The following is a 26326-nucleotide window of genomic DNA, read 5'->3' on the forward strand; positions in this document are numbered from 1 at the left end:
TTCGAACAAACATCTCATTACTGTCTACTCTGCATGCCCAGGCCTTCATATTCTTGCCCAAAGCAAGCTTTGAGCTCCAGAAATATTTGTCAGTGGCAGCTCCTCCCAGACATACCAGAGGAAAACACACCAAAACCTACCCAGGTCAACTGACACAGGTCACTGCCCAGGTACACTGTAAAGGGGAGCTTTAGTTCTCAGATCCACCTCACCTCTGTACCCCCAGGCACCATGGAGGGCAGACTCAAAGCAGCAAGCAGGATTAGGAACACTTTTGCCTTTCCAGTTACATGTCCTCTCAAGCCTGCCAGGCTTCAGAACAGGTCTCTTGCACAGGGACTTAAGAGTCCTCACAGAGCAATGTGCTGGTAGCACTGCATTACATGTACTAGATGCTCCAGTACCATTTATGGTAGAGGTTCTGCACAGCGCTGAAAAGGTGCTGAGCAAGCTTCCCCCAGTTGCTGCCATCTTGTCTGAACCACCTATATACTGGTGACAGGGAACAGATCCCTCCTAGGCAAACACAGATGTCTGAGCGGCATTCTGGATGCCAACTCTTCCACACAAGTTTCCTTATCCCATAGCTACAAGTCAGGATAATGCTCCCAAATGAAGTTAATGTCCACCAATCCTAAGAACAGAGAAAGGCATTACAAGAGTTTTATGTGACAAGACCAAGACTCAAAGCAATAGTCTACACACCAAGCTAAGACTCACCTAGGTTTGCCTTATTACTTGTACTCTCAGACACTCTGTAGAATGGGAGGTAGTCTGACTGCAGACTCAAGGCCATGGTATTGATAATGCAGAACCATGTTTGAGAGCAGACAGTAACAACCTCCTCACAAACAAGAACACAGGGATATAAATGCTTGTAAGCATCGAGGATTGTCAGCAACCCAGCAGACAGTTCCAAGTTTGAAAACAAAGGATATTCAAAAGAAGCATAAGCTACCACAGCAGCTGTTTGTTCTTTGGAGGTCTGGGTACACATGTAGAAGCTTCATCAGTAAACATGCTCCCCCATCAGCAAAATTCTGGCCTGCAAATGCTTCTTAGGCTTTATTGCTCCAGTGGGTTTGCAAGCTTGAGTTAATATTTCATTTCTACCTTAGTTTTTCCATAAGTAAGTAATTAAATCTACTATAAAATAGTATCTAAAAGCCCACTCCTCCCCATCAATAAGCCTTGCAAGGAAAACTCAGCTTGTTCTGGAGCGTTAGCCCTCCCAGCCTCAAGTTCTAACCCACTAGAACTAGTATGAGAACCAGCAGACTGGTGGATGCTAGAAGAGAAGCCTCAGGCTGCTGAAGCTTTTCTAGCACACCAGTTGCCCACTGTGAAGTGCCAGTCGTGGCCTACCACGCGTCTCTTACCTATTGCTACAGCAGCCAATGAGATGGGATGGACAGAAATGGCGCCAGCGGAGAAAGGAGGAGTGACAGCAACAAGAGAAAGGGTTAGAAACACACACACACAAGGCACAATGAATCCAAAGAGATAAGGAGAGACCAAACAGCACCCCCTCCCCCTGTTCCTGGGCACAAAAGGCCAAGGTGGTATTGGATGGACAGTTAACAAGCTATGGCAGCATTGGAGCCCTCACAAGGCACAACACTGACATGTTGTGGCCAGCCTGCCAGTGTAGGCAGATTTGTGTTTGGCAGAATTTTAGGGGTAACTGAGTATTTAGTCCAGATGAGCTGCACCTGTACCACATCAGTGATACAGTCTGCTCTGCTAATACATGTAGCAGGTCTTGGAGGGGAAAAACCCCAAAGCCTCTATTGAGGCATTGACTGGGGTATTGAGGCATTGACTGGGGACCATGGAGTATCAGGCATCTTCTTCCCAGTCTGCCTCAGAGTGTGGCTGCAAGTCTGGGGGAGCATTTCTGTGACAGTACTCATTTGAAGCTGTTTGGGTTGATGCTTTCTGGCTCGGTCCAGCCAACAAGAGACGCAGCAAGTTTGGAAGAGCTGGAGCACATCTGGAGAGATACAGCACATCCTGCAGACTGAGGACACTGCTCTATCCAGCTTGCACTTTTTTCCTTAAGGATCAAGAACCATGAAGCCAAAGGGATGTATTAGAAGCTCAGAAACCAAATGCCTATTAAGTTTAAATTGCATGCAGTTTGTCACGTAAGCTGCCCAGTTCCAAATAGCTTAATTTTATTAAATAGCTACATTCTTAAACGCAGGTAGGTTCTATGTCACTGAAGAACAAGGCACTTGAAGATCACAGTAGAGCCCTCCATGGTATGCTGAATTAAACACATAGTACTTAGCCTTTTATTTGTTTTTTTTTTTGAGAAGGCTGCTTATGCATGCAGCTAGCTGCTGTATGGACAGATGCACTACATGCACTGAAGCCATTCTAGCTAGCAAGCAAAGGAAGTCCAGCCTTTGTGGTACTTCTGCCCTTACCAATGTCAAGGGAATTGTTCCTTCATTGACCATCATTTTGCTCATTAACATTTGAGCTAGTATGTGCTCATTTAGAGCCCTAAAAACTGCAAGGGTAGGGGTTTTCATAACCACAGATAACCTTTAATCTCCCCCAGTGCTAGGTTGGAGGCTTCAGAATGTAAAGGCAAGTGCAAAGACCAAGGAGTCTTATAGGTAAATCATTCAGAGGCCACATGAAGACAGGAAGCAGTTATGTTCATTTCCCATCCAGTCTACCTCCCAATAAGCTGGATAGGCTCAGCCCTCAGCATAAGAACTGCATAGTGTCCTAGAAACCTGACTGATTGGTTAGAGACACACCTCCTACAGAGCTGAATCCAAGCTACAGTGTCATGGCTGTTCCTTCCCCTATCTCACTCTGAAGGTTACTGAAAGTTCTTAAGTAGACCTGGTATTGATGCTAGTGTTCAGAATGGGAAATGGCAGATATTCAACCCCACTTTCTTGCTACAGAGATGAAGATTATTGGTTACCTGATCTTCCACAAGATGAGACATAGCCAAGACAATCTGTTTTATAAGGTTACCAGTCTTAAAAAAAACAAACAGGCTTGAAGGTCTGTTTCAGAAGGAATCCAACACCTTGGGGACCCAGCCTGGTTAACAGCCAGCACCAGCTGCACATAAGTCACAAGAATGACACTTTCACAGGAACTGACTAGAAGATTTCACTCAAGGGAACACCAGCTTCTGAAGTCCTGGAGACCTAAATCTTTCTGGCATCTTTTGCTCAATGAAAAAAAAGACAGGATCAAGCAGGAAATTGCATTTTCATAGCTTTGTGTGGCCAGGCAGCAGGAAGTACTTTATCACGTACTGAACACAAGCCACTCGCCTTGTAAGAGGAATGAGCCAAGATAAAAAGCAACAGAAGATCACTAAGTTAAAAATAGCTACTTCACATCCCAGCTTGTATCTTCACAGTCGAAATGCCCTTTAAATTAAAAGGCTTTCTTGAATAAACATCAGCTTGAGCACAACCTTGTCTATAAGTGCTTTAAGTTTGCAACTCAAACAGTAACAGAGTCCCTAGGCCCTTCCCCACACGTTCGCAAAGCCTATCTCTAATCCAGATGGGCTTGGCTCAGTCACTGTTCATCTCGGAAACATTACAAAGTCAGATTTGGCATATGAAATGCTCTAAAGAACTTCAGCTAGGAAGTATTCAAGACAGAAAAGAATCAGTACAGCAGAGGAAAGGCAAAACTTCGTAGCCAGTAAGTAGTTTTCTGCATCAGAAACACAACCTGCGTCAACCTTAGAACAACTACTTTGCCTTAGCTGACTTAGAACACACCAAGAGATTTAACACTCCTCAGGTGAAGCCTTCCCACAGACACTGTGTCCACTCCTATTCAGTCTAGGAGACAGTGCGAACCTTGACTAGCTACTAGGGCTACCCTGATTTCTAACTTCCCCTGGACAATCCATAACCAGAAAGGACACACTCTTCAGACATGAGGAGTCTGAAGGCAAACTACCTTGACAATTTTTTCTAAGTTTTGGCCATAGGTTATTTCACAGCACATTCTCCCACTACCCATTGTGGAGACCTGGTACAAACTATTTTTTCTTAAATTAACCAGAAGCAGCTCTCTTGCTCAACTTTCAATGAACACCTACCACAATCCTGCTTTCCATTAGCTATTTTGACTCTGTTAACGTCAGTTGCTAACTTCCACCTAACGCCTACAACTGGTGCAAACCCACTTTAAAGAGAAGTGTTGTGCAAGAAAACCACTTTAATGTTTTCAGTCCAAGCATCATCATCATCATCTGCTATCAGGTTCCTTATAGTACTATCCACTGTCTGTAAGACACCAAATTTTTAGTTAGGTCCCTTCTGGGAACTAACAGACTAAGGACTGTACAGATCCTAAGTGAGCATCTTAACACTTGTGTGAAGTGCAAAGAGACACCTACCTTTAATCTACTGAAGGCCTTCAGTGCTTCCCACAACTTTAATTACCCAATGAATGTAAGCTTTTCATACACAAGGCTGCCATACAAAGCTGGAGGACAAGATGCCAGCTTTAAGTATACAGCTGTGGTTACTATGAAACTGCTTGGAGACACAACTTTCTAAGACCAAAGTGTCTTCTGCATGCCTGCACTTGATGCCAGTTGTCCATGTTTGAAACTAGTTCAGAGTCCTGGCTACAGTGTGTGGCAGAGTTCCCACATTACTGATCCTGTAAAGTTTTAATGATGCAGTGCAGCTGGTGGACTCCTACAGTGGCAAAGTTACTGAAGCATTTGGAGTAACAGCCAGATCTGTACTATCCAAAAGAGTCCCAGGTTTGCCTGCAAGTCATCCTTTTCTACCATCTGTAGGTGACCAGGGCTTAAGCAGCTTTTCTTTTTCTCTCTGAACTACGATTAGAGCAGCAAGTTGAGTTGCAGTTTTACATGCATGCACAGCTAATGCAGGACAAAGCAGCTCTGGGTTGTTGTCCACACCAATGAGAGACAGAAATGCAAAGACCAGGGATGCAACAGAAGCACTTACCCAATGTCATCCCGGTAGACTCGAGAGATTAAAACCTCTCCTTTGTGATTATAGATGAATAAGCCTCCAATCATGATGGAATTTTAGTCTTCTCTTCCCATGTTGCTTAAGACCTGAAGCAAAAGAGGGCATGTATCAATAGGCAGCATCACAACAAGCAATACATAAGGCACAGACCTTGACATCTGTTGGCTACTAGCAGACACCTTTTGTCACCAACACCCTCATCTAGAAGATGATTCTTACACCACCTGTGTGGCACTAAGGACTTCACAGCACACATCCTGATGCCATGGGAGAAATGAACTCCAGATGACTGAAGGAAGGTACAAGTGGAGGTTACGCTCAGAGATATTCCTGAAAGTCTGATGCAGTATTTCATTCATCTTATTAGATCTGTCCAGGCTAGCACATGGCCAAGGCCCAAGTGGGCAGCTACACACTTGTGAGCAGCTCAGATGCTGGAAGCAATAGTTTGCCTCATGCTTACACCTTGAACAGGAGAATACAGAGCTCTTTACTTATAAAGGTCTACTAGAAAGTGTTTTACTTCAGAAAGGAAGTAACCTCATTGCTGCAGTTACAGATCATACTTTTTGATCTGCTGGGATTTCATATGGAAAAGCGTTCCCAGCGCACAGTACAGACTGCATGTACCAGGACAGACCCACACCCCTAACTACACACCAGGCTCTCCAGATCAGCATTCTGTCCCTTATGTTTGCTGCAGAACTGTCCCTCAAGGGCACATGGTAACAAGGACTCAGAGAGGAAGCCCACTGGGAACCAACTGCTTTACTCCAGACCAAAAGAGTCCAGGGATCCCAACAATGGCCCAGCTAAGTGACTGTCTGAACTACCCTGAAGCTGCTCAGGAGCTTAGATCTAGGTGAGTACATACAGCTACCCGACATCCTGCCACACAAGGCTCTGAATATGACTGCACTTTGTAGCCTGGACTGAAGCTTAAAATTAGCACTGGAATAGATGAAGGCTTACTTCTCATTGCATGCAGCAGCATGGATGGATCAAGCCTCAAACAGTCATAGTACCTGCTCTATTTCTTGAATGTGAGAACACACAGGCCTGGAACTACAAGCAAATCAAAGACTCTTTAGTTCTACTGTAAGAAGTGCCTATCTCCCTAGTGACCAGGGTCCAAATCAGATGCAATTAGTGGTTAAGTCTTTTTGCACAAAAGTCCATACAAGTGTTTGAGATGTCACCAAGTCCATTACTAGGATCTGAACAGGTTGGATTGATGGGCCAAGGTCAACTGTATGAGGTTCAACAAGGTCAAGTGCCAAATTCTGCATTTGGTTAATAACAACTCCATGCAACACTACAGACTTGCGGAAGAGTGGCTGAAAAGCTGTCTGGCAGAGAAAGACCTGGGGTGTTGGTGAACAGTCAGCTGAATATGGGCCAGCAATGTGCCCAGGTGGCCAAAAATGCCACTACCATCCTGGCTTGTATAAGAAACAGTGTGACCAGCAGGACCAGGGAGGTCATCACCCTCTACTTGGCCCTGGTGAGGCTTCACCTCAAATACTGTGTTCAGTTTTGGGTCACTCCCTACAAGAAGGGCATCACAGTCCCAGGAGTGGGTCCAGAGAAGGGCAATGAAGCTGGTGAAAGGTCTAGAGCACAAATCTTATGAGAAGCAGATGAAGGAACTAGGATTGTTTAGCCTAGAGAAAAGGAGACTCAGGGAAGACCACCTCACCTCACTCCCTGAAAGGGGGTTGTAGTGAGATGGTGGTTGGTCTCTTCTCCCGAGTAACAAGTGATAGGACAAGAGCAAACAGCCTCAAGTCTTAACAGGGGGGGTTTAGGGTGGAAAGATTTGCTCACAGAAAGGGTTATCTAGCCCTGAAACACACTGCCCAGCAAAGTGGTGGGGTCAACCTCCCTGACAGTATTGAAAAGATATGTAGGCGTAGTGCCAAGGGACATTGTTTAGTGGTGGAGTTGGCTGTTCTGGGTTAACAGTTGGACTCAATGATTTTACAGAATAGTTCAGGTTGGAAAAGACCTCTGATTCAATGACTGCATGACAAGGGGTTCTCAGAAACAAGTAAGCCCTGACAAACTACCACTTTTACACAGTATTTATATGGCAAGGCTGTAGCCTTTTCTGATCTCTGCAGTAGCACTGATTAACACTTCAGAGTCCAAATTGAGAGCAATGTGGCCACAAGGCACCATTAGGGTGGGAGACCACCACCATAACCCACTGTAATTTGGGGCTAGTGCCTCAGAAGTTACCCTTTTAAACTGATGTCTTTTTTCAAAGGGAGGTTGTTTGGAAGTGAGCTACAAAGCAGGTAGACATTACTAATGCAGAATACTTTTTAATAAAAGCACACAACTATTTCACCAGATCCCATCCCAGTCATACATACCCCTAATCACTGAGGTTCAAGTCATAGTACTCACTCAAGCAACTGCTTGATTGGCTTAGTTTAGAGAAGAACACTACAAATGCAACAGGGCAAGACTCATGACTAATTCTTGGGACGAACATACAAGTATTTCTCAGCATGGGCACTGCAGAGCATTAGATAACCAGCCATCTCCAGACTACTGTTGGGGCGGGTTAGCCTACACCCAGTTGTCTGGGGTAGGTGGAAAGGATAGGGAGAGGCTGACCTAGACACAAATGCTGCCAGTGAAGTGATATGTGTTTGCTCAAGGAACACAGCAAAATTAATTTTAATGTGACCTATTCTCAGATCATCTCAGAGGTCAGGGAAAGAAAAAAAACCAAACACAACACACACAAAAAAGCAAAGGGACAAACAGACTTCCAGGGCAGAACATTAAGAGTAATGCATCCTCTACAAGTTGTGTTCAAGAAACTAGAGTAGCTGCCTGTTTGAAGGAACTACTGAAGACATGAGTTCTGTGCTAAAACAATCTTCATGGTGCAGCCACTATTTTTAATTTTGTAAAGACAAAAGGGAAACTTTAAATTTCATAAGCCTTTTTACCAATATTTTTAGCTATACCTAATGAGTCCCCAGAGACTAACGTTACACATACTTCTCTGCTATGACTCTTCAGCTGCCAGATGGCTGCTTGGGCTCATTAAAAGGAAAAAAGAAAAATAAAATAATAATAAAAATAATTTTCAACTCATTTAAGTCAAAATAGTGAGAAACAGGCAGAGGAACAGTTTTTCAAAGCTCAGTGGAGAGCTTCCTGGCTTTTACTCCCACATTCTGCTGGTCTCTGGCTATTAACAGCCTGCCTCCTGACACTCTTCAGTGGCTTCATGTGGCACTGTCACCAACAAGTTCTGATGTTTGTGACTCCATCTAGCAGAGAAGAGGCTTTCAAATATGTTTTTCTTCTACTCCCAGCAATGAGACATGATAACTTCAGGATACAAGGATTTAGTTGACTTCCATGATAAGTCTGCCATCAAACCTATGAAGGAAAAGGCAGCACACAATCCAAGATTTCCCAGGTAGAGTCACTCACTGTCCCCTGGAAGGGGAGACCAAGGCTACCCAGTGTGGCTAGTGGCAAACCCAACAGTGCCATGTCAGAAGACAGAGACAGTCCTGTCAGTTTACAGAACAAACCCAGGTTCTCAAATTCAAGGACTATTACTACCAAAGGTGAAGAAGAGTTCCTGCATCCTCTTTAAGACTTAACATTGTATAGAATAGTTTCCTGGAAGCTTATGCAACTGCTAAAAGCTGGATCACATGAATCCTACAAAACCTTTCCAGAAGATTCTTAGAAAGCACATCCTAGTCTTAAAAAAAAATAATAATCTCCCCCTTGGGTTTTAATGCTGCTTAAGTTATTTGTTCCACTATTTTTAGCATAAAGGAAATGTCTGCTTTAACGAGCAACAGAATCAGACACAGCCTATACAAGGCAGACTCTTGCTAGCATGACAAGCCAATCCCTTTCTCAAAAAGGCTTCATTTGCATATTTACTACATTATTATAAAACATGTAGAAGACTACTGATTAAGTTCTGTGATGGAAATTAAAAGCCTTCTTTCAAGATGCAGAAACTTGAAATGTTGATAGTAAGGCTATGCTTTCTCATGTTAGGTTAGAACATGTTCTACAATAGTGTCACTTAAGTTACATAAAAAACCACCAGCATTCTTAACTGTTTCACAGAACAAGGCAGCACAGTCAAGTGCCTTTTTATATTATATGTTAATAGAAACACTAGATGGAGAGTACATACAGTGTGATTCAACTGCATTTAGTCTCTTAAAAGAAAAGAGTCTTTGTCAAAGAAACCCCAGGCTACTTCTTATGCAAGTATACAGGGAGCTGAGTTCAGACTTCACACTTTCCAGGTATGGTTTGCTCCTAACCTGAACAGTTTCATTTGCATGTTGAAGAGCTGCATTGGATCATTCTGCAGATGTGTTGGCCCAATGTTTTATCTCTGGCCTTGACAATGTAGGGACAGTCAGATAACAGAACAGATCAAGAAAACACTCCCCAGCAGATCCTTCTGCAATGGCTTACTTCAGAACTCTCAATAGATCTTTTTAAATTATTTGCCCAGCTTCCTCTTGAATCTCTGCCTCAGCAGAATTCCAGGGGAAAAAAAGCCCAGTTTTCTAACCACTGTATAAAACACCCTCCTTTTAGTTTTAAGCCTGCTTTTTCTTCCTTCCCCCAGCTTTGTTTAATGGCCTCCAGTTCCAGTGCAGGAAGAGGCAATTAAGAACTAGCTCACATACTCTGTCTCCTGGCCACTCAGGATTTTGCACATCTGTCCTGTCTTCACTGCCCCTTTCTCAGAATGAGATACCACCCCCGCCTTCCTCAGCTGCTCTACACAAGGAAACTGATGTATGCTTTGGTCTTTTTCAGTCCCCTCCTTTAAATGTTTTCCTTCAGGAAGTGAGCACAAAGCTGCATGAGTTATTCAAGATGTAAACAAACCATGATATAGACAATATGACACTCATACATATCTTGCTTTGATCTTTCCCTAGTGGTTCTTGATATTTAACTTACGTTTTTAAGCCACCATTCTGCAAAAAGCTTGAGGATTTCATCATCTGTCCTAACTCAAATATTACTCTGAATTTGGTCTTCAAAGACATCACAGGTGAAGCTAGAAATGCCTTTGCTCCCTACCCACTATATCCACCACTGTAGATCTATATACCTTGAATCTGGCATGCCACTTTAACATCCCATCACTGCACCTCTGTGCCATTTTTGACATACTTTGCCCACGCTACACTGACCACCCTCATATCTACACACACACCCCCCACGCTCCCCCTCATGACTACTGATCAGGACTGCTCTCATTTGCTACAAACTAGGAGCACGCAGAGAGATTTTCCACCAACCGGCTGATGCACACAAGCTGTGCTACACTGATTAACACAACTCAGTATGGAACAACTTGCCTGAAGTCAGAAAGAGATGGGTTCTGTGCCATGTGAACCCCTGGTTAATACCCGAGGTGGTAGTTTCACTTACTACAGATTTAACCCAAGAATCAGGACCACTCTGCCAGCTGTTTTTACAATGGGAGCCTACCCACATAAATAGACTGAAGAGATATCTACCAGAATTATTTCACACGCAGCAGCAGCTTGTCTCCACACCAGTTACCATTCAACGCAAGCCTGAAAAAAAAAAAAACCCACACAAATCTACAGCTCTGCAGATTAAATCTGAATTTACATTTAAATGTAGATTACCCAACTCAATTTCTGACAGACAGTTGATAAAGTGTTTCCAGGTACCCAGCAAAATCATGTGAGCCAAGAACAGAGAATACAAGGGGACAGTTTTAGATGACTAACTCAACTGTACAGGTTATTGGTCAGTTTTCTGAAGTAGTTGAAGGACACACACTATAAACCTCCTTCTGCACTCCTATCTAATTACATCAGGGACCAAACAGGTCTCGAGTGCACAAGGTATTTAACACAATTAATTAGAAGCTTGACTTCTGCAGTCCAACATCTCAAAGAGTTCCAAGCATCACAAATACAGGTAGCACATGGCCATCAACACAACTTACAGCAAGCTCGGTATGGTGCAGTGTCATTCTCTCAGTCAACCTTCACCTAGTTTGGTCATGATGGAACACTGACAACAACCCAGTCTTCTGCTAAAGTCTTGTATTACATCCTTCCCAGACACAAGATCAGAGTGACTGTACTCCCTCCTCACTACAGTTACTTCCACCAGCTAGTGGGAGCATGTTCTTGCAGCTGGAAACTCAAGAGTTGGAATGACTAGCCCAGAGATACATGAACAGATGAGAAGAAAGCTATACAAAGGGCAGTATGCAAAAGAAAGCTTCTTAAAGCTCAGCAAGAAGAATGGCTCTTTAAGACAATGGCTCTCCTTGAAGTGGCTGCAGTGAAAATAAGCCTGCTTTATTTTGATCCTCATTTGTGTTTCAGTACAAGTTTCACAGATACTCGCTTCAACTCAAGGTTTCAAGGTTACAGTGCAACTAGAATGAGGTTCAGCAGCGCAGTTCAGACTTGTATGATCTTCCACGTGTTTTTAAATAATGAATAGTTTTCTTTTCAGATCAGCTTTGAAAATGAAAAGATCCTAGTGCTTGCACTGGTTAAGAACTGCAGTGAACAGGGCTCAAATTAATTTGAAAGTGACATTCAGTGACTCACAACTTGCTGGCATCAGAAGGCCCCAGAATAAGAGACCCACCACAGGAGATGGGTTCATCTGCTCACTGTGCATAAGAGCTGTGACTCAGAAAGCTTCCCAGCATTGCTCAATCAGCTTTCAGTGACTCATTCTGCTCCTCTCCAGTGTCAGCCTTTTCTAGGGAGCCTGCACTACACCATTTTTGAGATTCCTCTAATAGCTCAGTGCAAGACACAGTTCAAGAGCAAAGCCTATTGCTTCTTCAACTGTTTATCACTGAGTTCTTGGAAACCAGGATGACTCTGGCTAAAGCCTCTGGGTTCATGGTCCATCAGCTGCACTTTCAGAGCTTTGTAGCTCCACTCCTTGTTTCACCAGCTTGAACATATGGTAACCTGCTCCACACTGCTAGCTACAGCCCTGTTTTCTAGCTATAGTATGGATGGGTTTATTCTAGTTCAGGTACAAAGGCGGCCCACATGCGTGCTGCATTTACACCAGCTGGTGACTAATCACCTTAAATTAGGAACAGCCATCTCCCAATACACTCCACATTTTTTTTTTAAGGGGATAGCTGCTGGGGAAAGAGTAAGATCTAACATCTGAATGTAGGTCCTAAATACCTATAGCAAGTTCATTTCCTGCTCTCTATATTCCCATATATTTCTATGTCAATCCACAAAGGAAAAAGACCACGAAGAGCATCATAGGCAGACCACATACTTATACACACAAACCCACTAAAGAGTTGGGGCTACTTCCAGTGAAAATGACAGCATTTAGATACAGCTTTATAGTGACCATGGCAAAGGCAGAACATGGAGAGAGGCAGCTACAGAACAGAATTCATATATAAATGAAGTGCAAGGATGCAGATCTGAATGCATTTCAGCAGCTACATAACCAAATGGCTGCAGGATTAGCTGGACCTACAATGACTGACAGGGTAGCATGCACCTCATAAAAAGAATTGGGCACACTCATCTCAAAGTTGCTGGATACACTGTGCAAGAGAGATTCATTGGGGAGCATCCCTCTCTCAAACCATCACAGCATCTTAAATGAAGCTCCAAAAGCCACTCTTGCAGCAGGGTAGCTGCACACCATAACCAAGGGCTTTCAGAGACAGATAAAGACGCAGTAAAACACAGTATCTCAAATTTTGCTTTTGTTCACCAGTTCTATCACAGATGGAAACGCTCTGTTTACTAGGTCTGACTTAAAGATGGGTAGTTCTCCAAAAGCCATCAGACTTTGCCCTTTCAGACCTCCATAGTGCCACAGACTGGATAGGTGTAGGTGCAGTCAGGACCACAGGTTCAGGCAGCAGGATCCTGTTGCGGGGCTGTCAACAGCTTCACATATTCTGGGATGCAACAAGTGGCTGAACTAGGAGCTACCTTGTGAGATGATGAACTAAACCTGCATTCAGAAGTGGATTTTAGCAGCTCCTTCCAGCAACCTGTAAAAGCTCAGTCTTCCTCTTCCACTGATTCTGACCTAGAAAAGCTGTAGAAAAACAAACATCCAGCATGGAGCTTTTATAGACTATACAAGGCAGTGGTAAAGAACAGACTAACAAGCCTCTGTGGGGTTTGTTTGTATCTGCAGCAGCTCTTCCAGAAACATCACAACAAACAGTACCAATCTTCCTGTCTTTGTCCAGTTTCATTAGCCTCCCAGTCTCTCTACTTGAGAGGACACAGCATCACACCTGTAAGAAGACACTGTAGTACCAGCCATCTGTTCATTAGGGTATGAAAGACAAAGCTGAACCAGCCTAAATCCCAGATATACAGACATTCAAAGGAGTGATTTTTTATTCCACTGTATTTGTCTTGCAACCTGAAGTCTTTCAGGTGGCACCATAAAGACCATTAATCTTTCCCTGCACCAGCAAGAATAGTATTAGCTTCAACCTACACCAAACTCTGGAACATAGTTTTCTGCCTTTTGTCTTTGCACAAATGAAAACAAACGAACAGGTGATCTGGTCAAATCCATTGCTTAGGAAAAATAGTGAATCTGCAGTGGACAAGGCAACATGGCTGCAGTAACTGCAACTTCACATCCGGGCAAGAGATGCTTGTTCTAGCTCTGAAAGAATAAAGTACTGTCTGGAGGAAACAAGGCACTAGCAATGTGCCTACAGCCGACCAGTACTGGAACCACAATAACTCTGGGCCTCTGTTGGTATTCCTGCCTCAGGAAAATGCAAGTGAAGTTGTCTATATCCTCCCACGTCATTTTCCCTGAGCCTGTGAGCCATGCCTGGCTGTTATCATGGCAGGTCTGCACAGCAAATCCTCTGTCTCCTCTCTTCAGAGGAGACAGTGCAGCGGTTAACATGGCAGCTTAAGAGTAAATGCTCACGAGGAGACTGACAGCAGGGACAGGCATTCCTATGCTGCCCCAACAATGTAACTGCAGTTTCACATGACCACTCAAGCACCAAGAGCCTCAGGATGTGATGAGCACTGAGTGCATTTGTCCATTTGTTTCAGAATGCAATGCTGGGATCAGCTGTGTTTTACTGAGCCAGCTGGATAGGTGCTACATTCACTACAGAGACACTCTCCAGAAGAAAGTCCAGCACTACAGGAGGTGAAAAATAAGTGTGACAGTCTGCCAGTTACCTTAAACTCAGCCACTGACAGGGCAAGCCAGAAGCTTGATCAGCAGAGCTGAGAGGACTCCAGCTCATCTGGAAAGTCATTTTGGCCACAGCCCCACTGAGAGACAAGCTGTTAGCTTCATCAGGTTTCCTGTGCCATTAAGCACAAGGTACAAATAAACACAAGGTGAGTAGCGAGCCCAACACCCAGTTACTCTGGGATTTGTCACTCTTGTCAAGGGGACAGAGGTCCAGAGAATTAGTCACAGCACAGATATCACTTATTTTGAATGAAAACAGAAATACTTATTTCTCTAATCTACACAGCACATCTAGGAAACAGCAATCCTAAGTCAGTCAATAAGCTGGTGTAAAACAACCAACCCATTTAGTAGTCTATTAAAAGAAAGTTTGGATTCTGACTTAACAGTAAGAAAGACTTCTGTCCATTAATAAGCTTATCCAACTAAGCAGTTCAAGGTGCATTAGCTGCTAAAGTTCTCATCCAGGAAAAAACCTGGATAGGTATTGCACCTCTCACCCAGAGGGCTGAAGGTAAATCACCAACTGTAACAATGTCTGCATTCCAGAAATTAGCATGATCTTGGACAAGTGACAGCACCTGAATCAGGAGGGGGATTAGTCAAGCTGCTCTGGCAAACTGGCTAGTCAGAAAAGCAGTCCCTTCAGGCTATCCCTAGCCATTATCAAACCAAAAGGCTTGAGGCTTGCAGCAATGTCATCGTCTCACCAGCTAATCCAAGCATATAAGCTTTGCTTACAGGGCTGCATTAGCCACCTTCCAGGCGGCCAGGGGGTGCACTTGTTTTTAAGCAAGAGTATTTGAAATCACTTCATCCTGGGGAAGACAGCCTGCATAATTTAATTAAGAATACTGTGAGCTAAAGAGCTACTGAGATAAACCCATCAGTTTCAGAGAAACTGTTCCTATTTTAAACCAAATCCCATAAATCCCCATAACCGGTGGGCAGGAAGAGAAGCACATTCAATTCTTAGCAGGCTCTCCTCCTACAGTCTGCTTCTGTGTGCCATACTGCACACAGTCAGTCTAAAGAGCAACAGGAGATAAATACCAACAAGAGAAAAACACAAGAAGCTCCCTCACTCTGGTAAAACATCACAGGGTCACCATTTAACACTCCCCTCCATGCTGTTATGAGTCCAACCTTATCTGAACAGCTTCAATGCTGCCTTCCATTTCTACCAGCTCTTTCAAGGCAGCATTAAAGCCAGTCTGAAGCAACTTCTGATTACTGTTCACTCTTAAAGCAAGGAACTTTAACAGTGGCTTGCTTTCCATTAAGCTAACAGAACAGGTTAGACATGGACTACAGTTTCAGTAAAAGGTTACATGCTGCAAATTAGTAATGCTCTAGGTGCCCTGATTTACCAGCATTGCTCTTTCTACTACCACTGTGGAGCAGATTAATTTCACATTCTGTGCCTCAGCCTGCAAGCTTTCAGCTGAGCTGTGAACCTCCTGCTGAGAACAAAATACTATATGGCTTGCTAGTAACTTCTGACTCTGTAGATCATTCACTGAAGATCCCTACTTTGTCATACAGGCCAATTACATCTGGGCACCCTAGGCTGTACTTCTGTCCATCCTCCCATTCACCCTAAGAACAGTTATTAGGTGCTCTAACCGCCTTCAGTAATATAAGCTTAGAAAACCAGTGTAAGGCACTGTGCTGCAAAAGACAATTTTGGCTTTAGTATTTCTCAGTATAGGGATGAGACAAGAAAAATTCCACTAGGGTCACAGGAAGTTTCTTCATGAAGTCCATTTGTTCAGTTATTGTTCCCATTTCATTAAAGAAAAAAAAAAGGGAGGAAAAAAATATTACCAACTGCAGTGCGTTTCTAGTTATCTGTGCATCAAAGAGCTCAAAATGGAACCCTTCACAGCCTCAAGACTCAAAGGCCAGAATTGTGTTCCTTTGGAAGAAGGCAGCCATAATACCCTTCAAGGACCTCTCACACACTCTCCCTGAAAAAAAAAACCACTACAGCCAGTTTGCAGCTCAAAGGGCACCAGGTACCTCTGTCACTAGATGTCAGTAACATGGCACTTCCAACAGAAAAGATGTGATGCCTCCCTTCTGACAGGGAAAATATGGAAGCAGGCAGATTGTCAGTATGTGGTCAGACTAGGGATTGTCGCCGCAAGCAAACCTCACAGGGACAAGCACAGCTTTTTAGTACATGAAAAACCAATAAAATAGCAGCTTCAGCTCTGACAGCATTCAAGTAAATGCTGCCCAACAAGGCACCACAGGAGCTTGTATGCAATTATAAACTTACAACACTTATTTTTCTAGGTGCAATAGCTAGACTTATGAGCCACAGAAGCCATCCAGGCTCACCTATCTGGGAAAGTTTTAGGCTCAGAGGCTAACACTCGATAGCAGCTTTGTCATAACAAGGCAAGCAGAAAACAGATCACAGAATCACACAATTTATGTGGGAAAAACAAGATCCAAAGCGAGTCATTTTCTACTGGGGAGAGAAATCAGCTGCGCTGGATGATGAACAGAGCCTGCATTTCCTGCAGTTTTGCTGAATCCAAAAGCCCAGCCCAAGGAAGAATGGAACTGGAAGTGCATTTAGAAGAGCCGTTGGATGAGAGCCCATTTCGAGCCTCAGAACAGACACCGTTTAGCATCAGCAGCGCTGCATTCTGCCTCAGCAGGTTTTCTAAGACGGAAGCTAGAGGTACAAGCCATGACCTAGCTAATTCACATTTCTCTCAGTAGTACAAGCAAATAATTTTAGGGGAAGTTCCTGCCCGATCCGACTCCAAGACCTTTGCTCAGGCTGACCCAGCACTCCGGTGCAGGCCTTCCCTTGGTGTCCTGTGCCACACAGAGCTCCATTCTGTCCCCACCCTCACCCAGTTCAGCACCGCAGGGCTGCCACCCCAGCTATTCTAGACAGGTAGTGAACTCACAACCCCTCCTCAACCCCAACCAACACACCAGCAAAAAAGGCAGATCCGGCGGGACTGGGGTCGCCCAGCGGCCCCTCACAGCTGCGGAAAACCCCTCCGGAGGAGCAGCCCGGCTCCAAGACGTACCCCTACGTCCTTCCCCGAGGGCAGCCGGCAGAGGAACCGCTCCTCGCAGGACCATCCCCCTCCAAAGCTGTCAGGACTGAACCGCGCCCCGCAGGGTAGGCCCACGGACCCCCACCTCCGGCGAGAGCCAAAGAGAGCTGCTACCCATGGCAGCTCGGCCACCACCCAGGCGCGGGCGCAAAGCGAGTCCCGCCGCAAGACACCACCCAGAGAAGAGAAGCGGTGCCGCGCACTCCACCGTAAAGCCAGAGGACAGCCCTGGGCACCTCACCTGCTGCTGCCCGCCGCCACTCACTGCCCAGCGCCCAAGATGGCGGACACCGCCCCCCCCTTCGCTCCGCGCCCCCCCTATCACTGCAGAGCCGCCGGCGCGCATGCCCCGCCCGCACCCCACGGACTTCGCGCATGCGCAAACGCGGGAGGCGGGGCGGGAAGGGCGGTTCCGCGCGGGGCCTGCCGAGAGCTGTAGGCGCGGGCCGTGGGGTGCTCAGGGAGCTGTAGTTCGGGAGGGGAGGCGACATCCGCCTCAGGCCTCATCTCCTCCCCGGGCCGGGCGCGCGCCACCTGAAGGACATACGCGTGTGCCCAAGCTGTGAGACTGCTCAGCCCCGCGCAGACCACCCCCGCGACTGCTGCCTCCCACGGCCCCACGCACGGGCATCCCCGGGACTCCCCCACCTCGCCGCACCGATTGGGAGGCCCGCTATTAAGCGTGCCTCCGACCTTCCCCAGGGTATGCTCGCTGGAAGCGGGAGAGCCAGAGACACCCGAGACCCCGCATCGGGTGGAGCGGCAGCGGGACGCCCGGCCTAGGTTCAGCGTGCAGCAGCCCGTGGCGCGCCGGGATTAGGCAGCTGCAGAACACACAAGGGCCTCGTCCCGCTGGGATCTCACCGCAGACCAAAAGGCAGGAGAGAAAAAGGAGGCTGGGAAAAAAAATACCAACACACTGCAGCAGTCCAATAAAACTATGTTTATAAATAAAAACAAGGAGATTGGTTTTGTTTTTATAAAACCCAGGAGGTAGGGGAAAGGAAAGGGTGTGAGCAGTGGCTGGAGGGAGGCTGCTGGGACGCATCAGGACAGGGTGGGGGGAAACAGGCAGCAGCTTGCCAGTGATGAAATGAGGGGACAGAAGGAGGGCAGAGAGCAGGCACTGGGCAGGCTGACTCCAGCAGGCAGTGGGAAAGGAAAGGCTTTGGGGAGTCAGGGGAAGCTGAACTGATGGCACGTGAGAGCTGGCAGAGGGGTTGCAGGGGTAATGCAGGTCCCCGAGGAAATAATACATTTCATCTCCAGCATATAAAACTGCAAACACAAGAAAAACAAAAGGAGGCAATGCTTGCAGAGAAAGCCACGGCACAGCAGGAGAGGGCACCAGGGTGCCAGCACCAATGGAAGCAGGGTTGAACATATCTGTACTGTACCGTGTTTAGCCCTGGGCACAGGGAAGGGGGCTGCCCCCAGCCCCAGGCATGTCTCCACGTACCCGGAAGAGGAAGGGAAAAGGGTAGGGAGTGCCAAAGCAGAAAGCCAACTGTCTTGGCACATATGCAAGCACCAAGCCCTGAAGCCATGGCTCAGGCTGCAGCCTCCCTTTCCAGAAAGCTGCTGTTAGAGGAAGCAGGGACAACCCAGCACCTCATCCCTCTGAGCAGCCAGGCCAGCAGCACTGGGCAGAAAGAGAGGCAGACTCAGGCCTGCTGTTGGGTAAATACAGGGAATATCCATGTTTCTTCAGAGTACCAAAGGGACCCGTTTGTGCCCCTCCCTCACCTTCTAACTTTGTCCAGGCCCTTGATGTCATCACATGACTGAGCAGGAGCATGACAGCAGGGGGAGGCGGCCACAGCTGCCAGCACCAGCCTCAAGCATGAGACAACCCCTACAAAGAGGACAAGCAGCAACATGTCATAGGCAGAGGGGCAAAGAATGGGACAAGGGGAGCAGAATTCTGCCCTTTAATTTCCCCAGAGCACCCAAGGGCAGGTGCAGTGCCTCAAGTAGTACAAGACTGCACAGGCACCCACCACTGCTCCGGGCTGAATGCAGAGGTACAGCCCCAGCCCCAAGACTTGTGGCCCAGGCAAGGTGAAGGAGGGTCCTGCCACAGTGCAGTGCCAAGCTCAGGCCTGGCCCAATATGTGAGCAAGAGGAGGGAGACATGAGGTAACTGCCAGCATCTCTCCGCTCCCAAGAGGCACTGAAGCCCTGGAACATTCATGCATCAGCCAAAAGGCAACTAGAATGGGATTTTAAATGTGTATCTATAAGGCTGGTCCCTGCTCCCCTCTCAGGGCTGCAGTAAGGGCAGGGTGTCTTCCACAAGGGGGAGGAAAGAAGCACCATCTTCAGCGCCATGCGTGCCCAGCGCCCTTGGAGCTCCGTGTCCTCCTGTCGGGCCACGCCATGCTCCAGCTCTCCCCCCCACAGGCGGCAGGCTCAGAGAAAGTCAAACACCCCGTAATTCTTTGCTGCTTGATAGAAGAAACACAAAAGGGTGAAAAGAAAGAAGAGATGTTTAAGGTGGAAGGACTGAAGCAGCAGTGACACACGGGCAAGCAGCACAGGGTGCTGGGACGGGTGCGGATTAATGGGGTTAGAGAGGACGGCAGGAGGGAATTACCATCGGCAATACACAAGTCTGGTGGCAGGATGGGCTGGCAGCACCCAGCAGGCCTGCCAGGCCTGCCCACCCCACTCGAGGAGGGATTAGAATCAAGGTTTAGTTCCATTTATTTTTTTTCCCTTTTTTTTTTTTTTTCTTTTCGTTATCAAGACCAAAAAAAAAACAACCCCAAAAAATGAAAAACCAAAAAACAAAACCCCAAAAAAAAAACCCCAAGAGGTTGAAGCCAGGGCTGGTCCTAGGAGACAAACGACGGGGATGGAGAGGGGAAGGAGGGGCAGCAGACAGACAGGGGACGGGCGCTTCACATTACATCCACAAAGAACTCACTGGGGTTGCCCATGGCCATTCGGAAGGACTGTCTACTGGCTGTCAGTTCGGGGGGCACAGAGGCCAGGTCACGGCCTGGCGGTGCCCCAGGGGGGCCCATGGCTGATGGTGGTGGAGGCATCAGCAACATGGGGGGGCTGAAGAGAGGGGGGAGGCCGGGTGGCCCATATGACTGCTGGCTGTGGTGGCTGCGGATGCTGTGAGCCAGGGAGTGCTGGCTCCGCTGGCTGTGCTGGCTGGCCGGCACCGAGCGCTCGCTGGCTGCGCGCTCGCGCCGCATGCTGCTCCTCGTGGTGTGGTCTGACTCGCTCCCACTGCCACCTGACTTGGACTCTCCGGTCTTCTCTCTCTCCTTCCTCCTCTCACTGCCACTGCGATTAGAACCGCTGCTCCGGCTCCCTGCAAAGCGCACAAGGAAAGGTCAGGTCGCAGCTGGGATAAGACAGGAAGGAAGGATGCTCCTCTAGCCAAGAGTTGGCCAAAGCATGCTGCAGCACAGCCATCTACCAGCACACTCGGTGCTCTCAGTCTCCTTTCAACTCCAAGTCCCACAGCCCTTCCAAGATGGCTTTATGCCTTGGCATTCCACACACACGGGGCTTTGCCCAAGCAGCTTTTTCCTACTGCTTCCCCATACTGAAGGGGGCACATGCCTGCTTGCAGGCACACTTTAGTCTTTTTCACTCACCTTCACTGTGCTGGCTGCCTGCACTGCCGCCTCCGTAGCTGTAGCTTGGGTCAGGGAAGCCGGGGTGGGGGTTGTATGGATGAGGTGGTGGATACTGATATGGGAAAGCTATAGGCCAGGGTGCAGCTCCCGGGTGGGGGAGTGGAGCCAAAGTGTCCTGATCTGAGGCACCACTGGAGCCATCGTGATCATGAAGGGAGAGATTAGCCATGTCTGCAAGAAAGCAGAACAAGGAGGTTAATCCAATCAAAAAGACAACAACATCTAATGAAGAACCTCCCCATCCACCCCTACTGATGGACAGGGTACACATGGTGGATACACAAGGAGACACAAGAAGTTGGCATTCTCCCTGCTAGTCAATGCAACCATTTTGTGCTTCCTGGCTGGACAACAGCCAGGCTGTGAGAGTCCAAGCTGCCACTTTAATACAGAGACCAGCTTGGTGGAAAAGGAACATATTGGAGCTACAGCTCACCCTGCCAATTACTTTCCCCATTCCTCTTATTTGAATCATGGAATGGTTTAGGGTTGGAAAGGACCTCAAAGGTCACCTAGTTCCAACCTGCCTGCTGTGGGCAGGGACACCTTCCACTAGACCAGGTTGCTTAAGGCCCTGTGCAACCTGGTCTTGAACACTTCCAGGGACGGGGCATCCAGAGTTTCCCTCAGCAACCTGTTCCAGTGTCTCAGCATTCTCACTGTAAAGGATTTCTTCCTAATATCCAGTCTAACTCAACCTCCTTCCAGCTTCCATCCTGCCTCATCCTATCACTAGAACCCAAATTGTCTAAGCACCACCCCTTGCCAGCATTGGCAGTTCAGAGCCTGGAAACAGTAAAGACTAAGGCTCCACTATGGCTGCTTAGGAGAAAAGATCACAGTAGGTGACACTATTATGCTTTCACATTCACCACTTCAGCAACATGACCAGGGAGCTGGGATAGTCTTCATCACTGTCTGTTAACAGGATCTGTGGAACAAGGATCCCAACCTAATGGCAATGGTCCCTATGGTTTTAGCAGGGCTCTTTGGGACCTCAACCCCATCACCCTCTCCCTCCCACCCACACCAAGTGCCATACTTCCACAGAGGTCTCCAAAGATGTAATAGCACTGCTCCGAGAAGGTGATCTTGTTCACGGTATGTCGGATGTAGCCAGCCTTCAGCAGATTGCTGGCATATTTGCGGGACTCACGACGGTCTGTGAAGCCTTCCACATGGTGATAGAGCCAGTCCACCACATCTGAACCTGCCACCAAACATCAGAGTTAGATACGGCAAGAGAGAGGAAAACATTGGCCTTTTGAGGCAGTGGATCTCACTGATGCCAAGGCAAAGTGGGCCAAAAGGAGAACAGGGACTGCCAAGCCAAAAGTTCAGTTTGTGACTTTGGCCTGGTCAACAGTTAGTTTAACATGACTGAAATGCTCCCTTGGGCATCTGCTTGGTAAAAAAGGCCATACATTCTGCAGTCCCTGCCTCTGCTATGGGCAGCGTAGTCTCTTACCAATGAAGGCATTTGGGATGGTGATCTTCAGCCACATACGGTCACGGACCTCCAGGCCTGACTCTGGTGAGGCCATGGCTTTGACAATGGTGGCCATGTCACTGTGGATGGACAGGTGAAAGTCATCGAGGCCTGTGGTATGGACGAAGGGAGGCAAAGATGAGAGAGCACAGAAAAGACAACAAGGCCATATGGAAGCATCACAAACAAGAGAAATGGGCCAGGGAACAATACATCACAGACAGCCTTGGGGAGCACGCTGTGTAATCCCCCTTCCAGCCTTCGGATGGTTATCCTGTACACATCAGCCACTTCTTGTGCAAAATCCAGGCTAGAATCAACTTCCTTCAAGTCAGTCCCAAGCAGCTGAGTTCCAAAAGCTGCCAACTGAGCCTGGGGAGCCCATTAAGACAATTCTTTGGTACTGTCAAACTGACAATGAACTCCTGGCTTTCTGCCCTTTTTGAGCTCTCCAGACCCTTGCTTCAAGGCTTTGGATAAGAGAATCACTCCAAATCGTCGGAACGCAACCAGAAGAGCCTTGTGCTCAGCAGGACCCTGTCTCACTACAAGGGTCTTTGCTCCCAGCTGCCTCCTCCATCCTGCCCTAGCCACCCTCTGGGAGAGCAATGGCTCCAGGTACAAGCTGACTCCCTCTGGTCTGACATTCTCAGCCACTAAGCCCTGACCGCTCTGAGCCTTTCCTCTGCGCCTGCCACAGCTCCTGAATTTCACCCAGGCTCCTCCAGTGTCCTTCCATAGAAGGATGAAAACTGTGGTATTAATTCACCCAGCCAGAACTCCCACTGATCCAAGCACCTGCCTGGTGAAAGCTGCCTCCCTCCTAGTCCCCTAGCAGGGCAGACTGTGTCCCTCCCAGCTGTCCCCAGGCAGATGTATTGCTCCCTTTACTGCACAGTGGAGGCGAGAAAGCTGTGCAGTGGGTGGAGCACGGAGGCACAAGGACTTACGTTCGGTCTCTGGGATGGAGCTGGTGATGGAGGAGCTGGTGGAAGTGATTGTGCTCATGGATGGACTCATACCGTACGCTGGGTAGGTGCCAGTCATCGCTGCTGTGTGAGACACCCAGGCTGCCGGGTCGATGGGCCGGATAGGCTCACCTGCATTGAAGAAAGGGTTGGTCAGTAGCTGTAAGAAATCATTCACTCATCAAATGAACCTCTAGGGAGGGACAGGGACTCAGCACGGCCCATTCCATCCCCAACATCTGCCGGGACTCACCCGGATCGGAGCATGGAGAATCAGGCCCAGCCCAGATCCGCTGGGGAGCAACTGGGAGAGAAAGAAGAGAGGGAGGGTCAGCAGGAGAGGTGCAGAGGGAGAGATCCCCCTATAGCTCAAGGAGGGGTTTCTCTTTCCTCTGGCGCCCCGAGCAAGTGACCTCCCTGCCCCAGTGAAACGCGTCCCCAGCGTGATGTGGGAAAGAGGGCTGGGCTCATGGGCATTTTGGCCTGGGAATAGGACAAAGCAGCCTCCTAAGGGGAGAGCTGAAACCCCATCAAACCCTAATTCAGTGTCATGTGGAGTCACACACACAGGGAAGGAGCAAGACAATAACCAAGTGCTTAAGGCAGGGCTCACATGAGCTGGGTACCAGCATTAAGGGTGGGTCAGCTATCCACTTACTCCTGGGTAACGAGAAGCAGCCCCGAGGGCTGGGGTCCCAGCACTTGGCCACTGTCAGAGTAATGGGCCTGCAACAAAAAGGAAAAAGTTAGAACACAAGCCAAACACCACAACCCCTCCCATGGTGGGCAAATACTGTATGCTGGGCCCCTCCTGAAAGACAGAAAGAAGCTGCCAATAAAGTGTCCTTATCCATCGCCTGCTATGGATTTCCTTAGTGGCGTGGAAAAAACCTCTGTGACACTGATGAGGATTGCTGATGACTCTCATGACACAGCATCTCCACAACAAGGTGGCAAAGACCCCAGTTAATCACCATTCTGTTCCCTGCAGTTCTTGTTTTGGGCATGAAAACCCAGGAACCAAAGCAACATCAAAATAAAAAGATACAAATGTTTGGAGCTTCTACAGATCCACAAGCAGAGGTGGCTGAAGACAAAACTCCCACACCCCAAGCACACACTGTCAGCAGCCCACGGTGATGAGGAACAATCCAAGTACTTACCCTGGCTTGTGCACGATCTCCCTCAGCACCCGCACAGCATCATCATTGCTCATGTTCTCAAAGTTGATGTCATTTACCTGCAAACCACGGAGAGAGGTGAGTTCCAGAGATGTGACCAGAGGCAGAGCTCCCCACTCAGCTCAGCAGTGACTCAGCTTCCCTCTTCCAAGCACAGCTTCCTGGGTTTAGCCAGGGAGGCTTCTGGGTCTTATTGCCTTCCCAAGCCCAAAGATGGAGGTATGTGGGTGGGAAGTACCTGCAAGAGCATGTCTCCGGGCTCAATCCTGCCATCAGCTGCCACAGCGCCGCCCTTCATGATAGAGCCAATGTAAATGCCTCCATCCCCACGCTCATTGCTCTGTCCCACAATAGAAATGCCCAGGAAGTTGTATTTCTCTGCAGGGATGGCAAGAGAAAAGAGTGAGACACCACAAAGCACCAGACATAAACAGCCCTAACCTCAGACAAACTATGTGCTAATCCTGGTCTCTTGTACCTGCCCCAGAGACACCCTGGGATACAGAGAAACTATAGAGTGACCAGGGCTTCAAGACAAACCACTTTTCTACAGAATCCATCTCCTCACTCCTCCCCACACGTGTTCTCTTTGCGCCCTCCCCAGTTCCCTCTCAAACACCCAGTCTTGCTCTGGAAGGACTGCAGGCTCCATGCACACCTCCCACTCACCCATGTTCAGCGTGACTGTGATGATGTTCAGGGACATAGTGGAGTCTGTGATGCTGCTGAAGGACGATGACTGCAACATAAGTGAAACATGAAATGTCCTTCTGTGCCTCAGTAACATTTCCAGCCCCAGCCCCCTCCACTTTTGCTCCCCACCACTCTCTGTGGTACTGCAGCCACCACCCACAACTCCAGCCTTATGCCGAGAGCTTTGCAGAGCCAGATGGCATCATCCACGAGCTTTATGACCTCTCCACTGCCAGGACAAGCTCTGAGGTCTCAGATCTTGAGGCTACATTGGCTTGGGAAAGTTTTGCAGCATTTTATGAAGCCTCAGTAATTGGACACCACCTATCCCCAGACCAAAGAGCCAAATCCTCAATCAGCCCTGAGCCCAGCACTGGGTAGAAAGATCTACCAGGCAGCCCACCTTGCCCTGCATTGCCCTCCCCAGGACACATGGCCCCTGCGTACCCGCTCAATGCGTGGAGCCTTCTGTTTCCGCCGGCGTCGCTTGTGCCTCCTCATGAGACGGGAGGCACTGCTTTGCTCTGTTGAACTACTAAACCTAGAGGCAAAAGTGAGAGTCAGCTCTGCTGCTGCCAAGGTGGTGGCTTGCAGGGGCAGAACATATATGATGGGGGGCCAACAATAGCAAAGGGGGGTGCTGGGTAAGACTTGACCCAAAGGCAGGTCTGATCATGGACCCTGGAGCCCAGGATTACTGTGCCCTGCAAAGGCATCTCTCTGTGTTGTGAGGGGGAAGCCAGTGTTCCTCCAGGACCCAAGATTTCCTACCTGCTGGTAGAGTCATCTTCATCTGAATCGAAGAAGCTGGTGGTCTCCAGCTCACTGCTCATGAGCGTGGAGGAGCTCTCATATCCACCAAGGTCTCGGCGCCGCTCTCCCTTCACAGTACCATTCACCCTGGGTGCTGTGGAAAAGATAAGGCTTGGTACACTTCAGACAGCCCACAGGTAAATACCTCTCATCCCTATGCAGGGCTCACA

At 47.9% G+C, this 26326-nt stretch overlaps 2 protein-coding genes across 4 annotated transcripts in view; both read right to left on the reverse strand.

Moving 5' to 3' along the window:
* AP2M1 (adaptor related protein complex 2 subunit mu 1) overlaps positions 1–17697 on the reverse strand; it is a 29614-nt gene extending 11917 nt beyond the window's left edge. Inside the window, exons 1-3 of one of the 2 annotated variants that reach the window (XM_068145163.1) lie at positions 17595–17611; positions 10553–10612; positions 4983–5095 (exon numbers count right to left, since the gene is read on the reverse strand). In XM_068145163.1, the coding sequence (XP_068001264.1) occupies positions 4983–5056 (74 nt within the window). In that variant the 5' untranslated portion in view covers positions 5057–5095; positions 10553–10612; positions 17595–17611. Of the gene's footprint in view, positions 1–4982; positions 5096–10552; positions 10613–17594 lie in introns of both variants that reach the window. The other variant, XM_068145161.1, reaches the window with a different exon arrangement.
* A 584-nt stretch (positions 17698–18281) lies between these two features.
* DVL3 (dishevelled segment polarity protein 3) overlaps positions 18282–26326 on the reverse strand; it is a 33618-nt gene continuing 25573 nt past the window's right edge. The window contains exons 5-16 of one of the 2 annotated variants that reach the window (XM_068145164.1): positions 26115–26250; positions 25791–25884; positions 25320–25389; positions 24889–25028; positions 24633–24709; positions 24128–24195; positions 23723–23773; positions 23452–23601; positions 22481–22612; positions 22055–22222; positions 20971–21183; positions 18282–20681 (exon numbers count right to left, since the gene is read on the reverse strand). In XM_068145164.1, coding sequence (XP_068001265.1) covers positions 20257–20681; positions 20971–21183; positions 22055–22222; positions 22481–22612; positions 23452–23601; positions 23723–23773; positions 24128–24195; positions 24633–24709; positions 24889–25028; positions 25320–25389; positions 25791–25884; positions 26115–26250 — 1724 coding nt within the window. In that variant the 3' untranslated portion in view covers positions 18282–20256. The remainder of the gene's footprint in view (positions 20682–20970; positions 21184–22054; positions 22223–22480; positions 22613–23451; positions 23602–23722; positions 23774–24127; positions 24196–24632; positions 24710–24888; positions 25029–25319; positions 25390–25790; positions 25885–26114; positions 26251–26326) is intronic. The other variant, XM_068145165.1, reaches the window with a different exon arrangement.

This window comes from Melanerpes formicivorus, unplaced genomic scaffold (assembly GCF_026170545.1).
Source record: "Melanerpes formicivorus ecotype bairdi unplaced genomic scaffold, bMelFor1.0.p_v2 SCAF_12, whole genome shotgun sequence".
Lineage (NCBI taxonomy): Eukaryota > Metazoa > Chordata > Aves > Piciformes > Picidae > Melanerpes > Melanerpes formicivorus.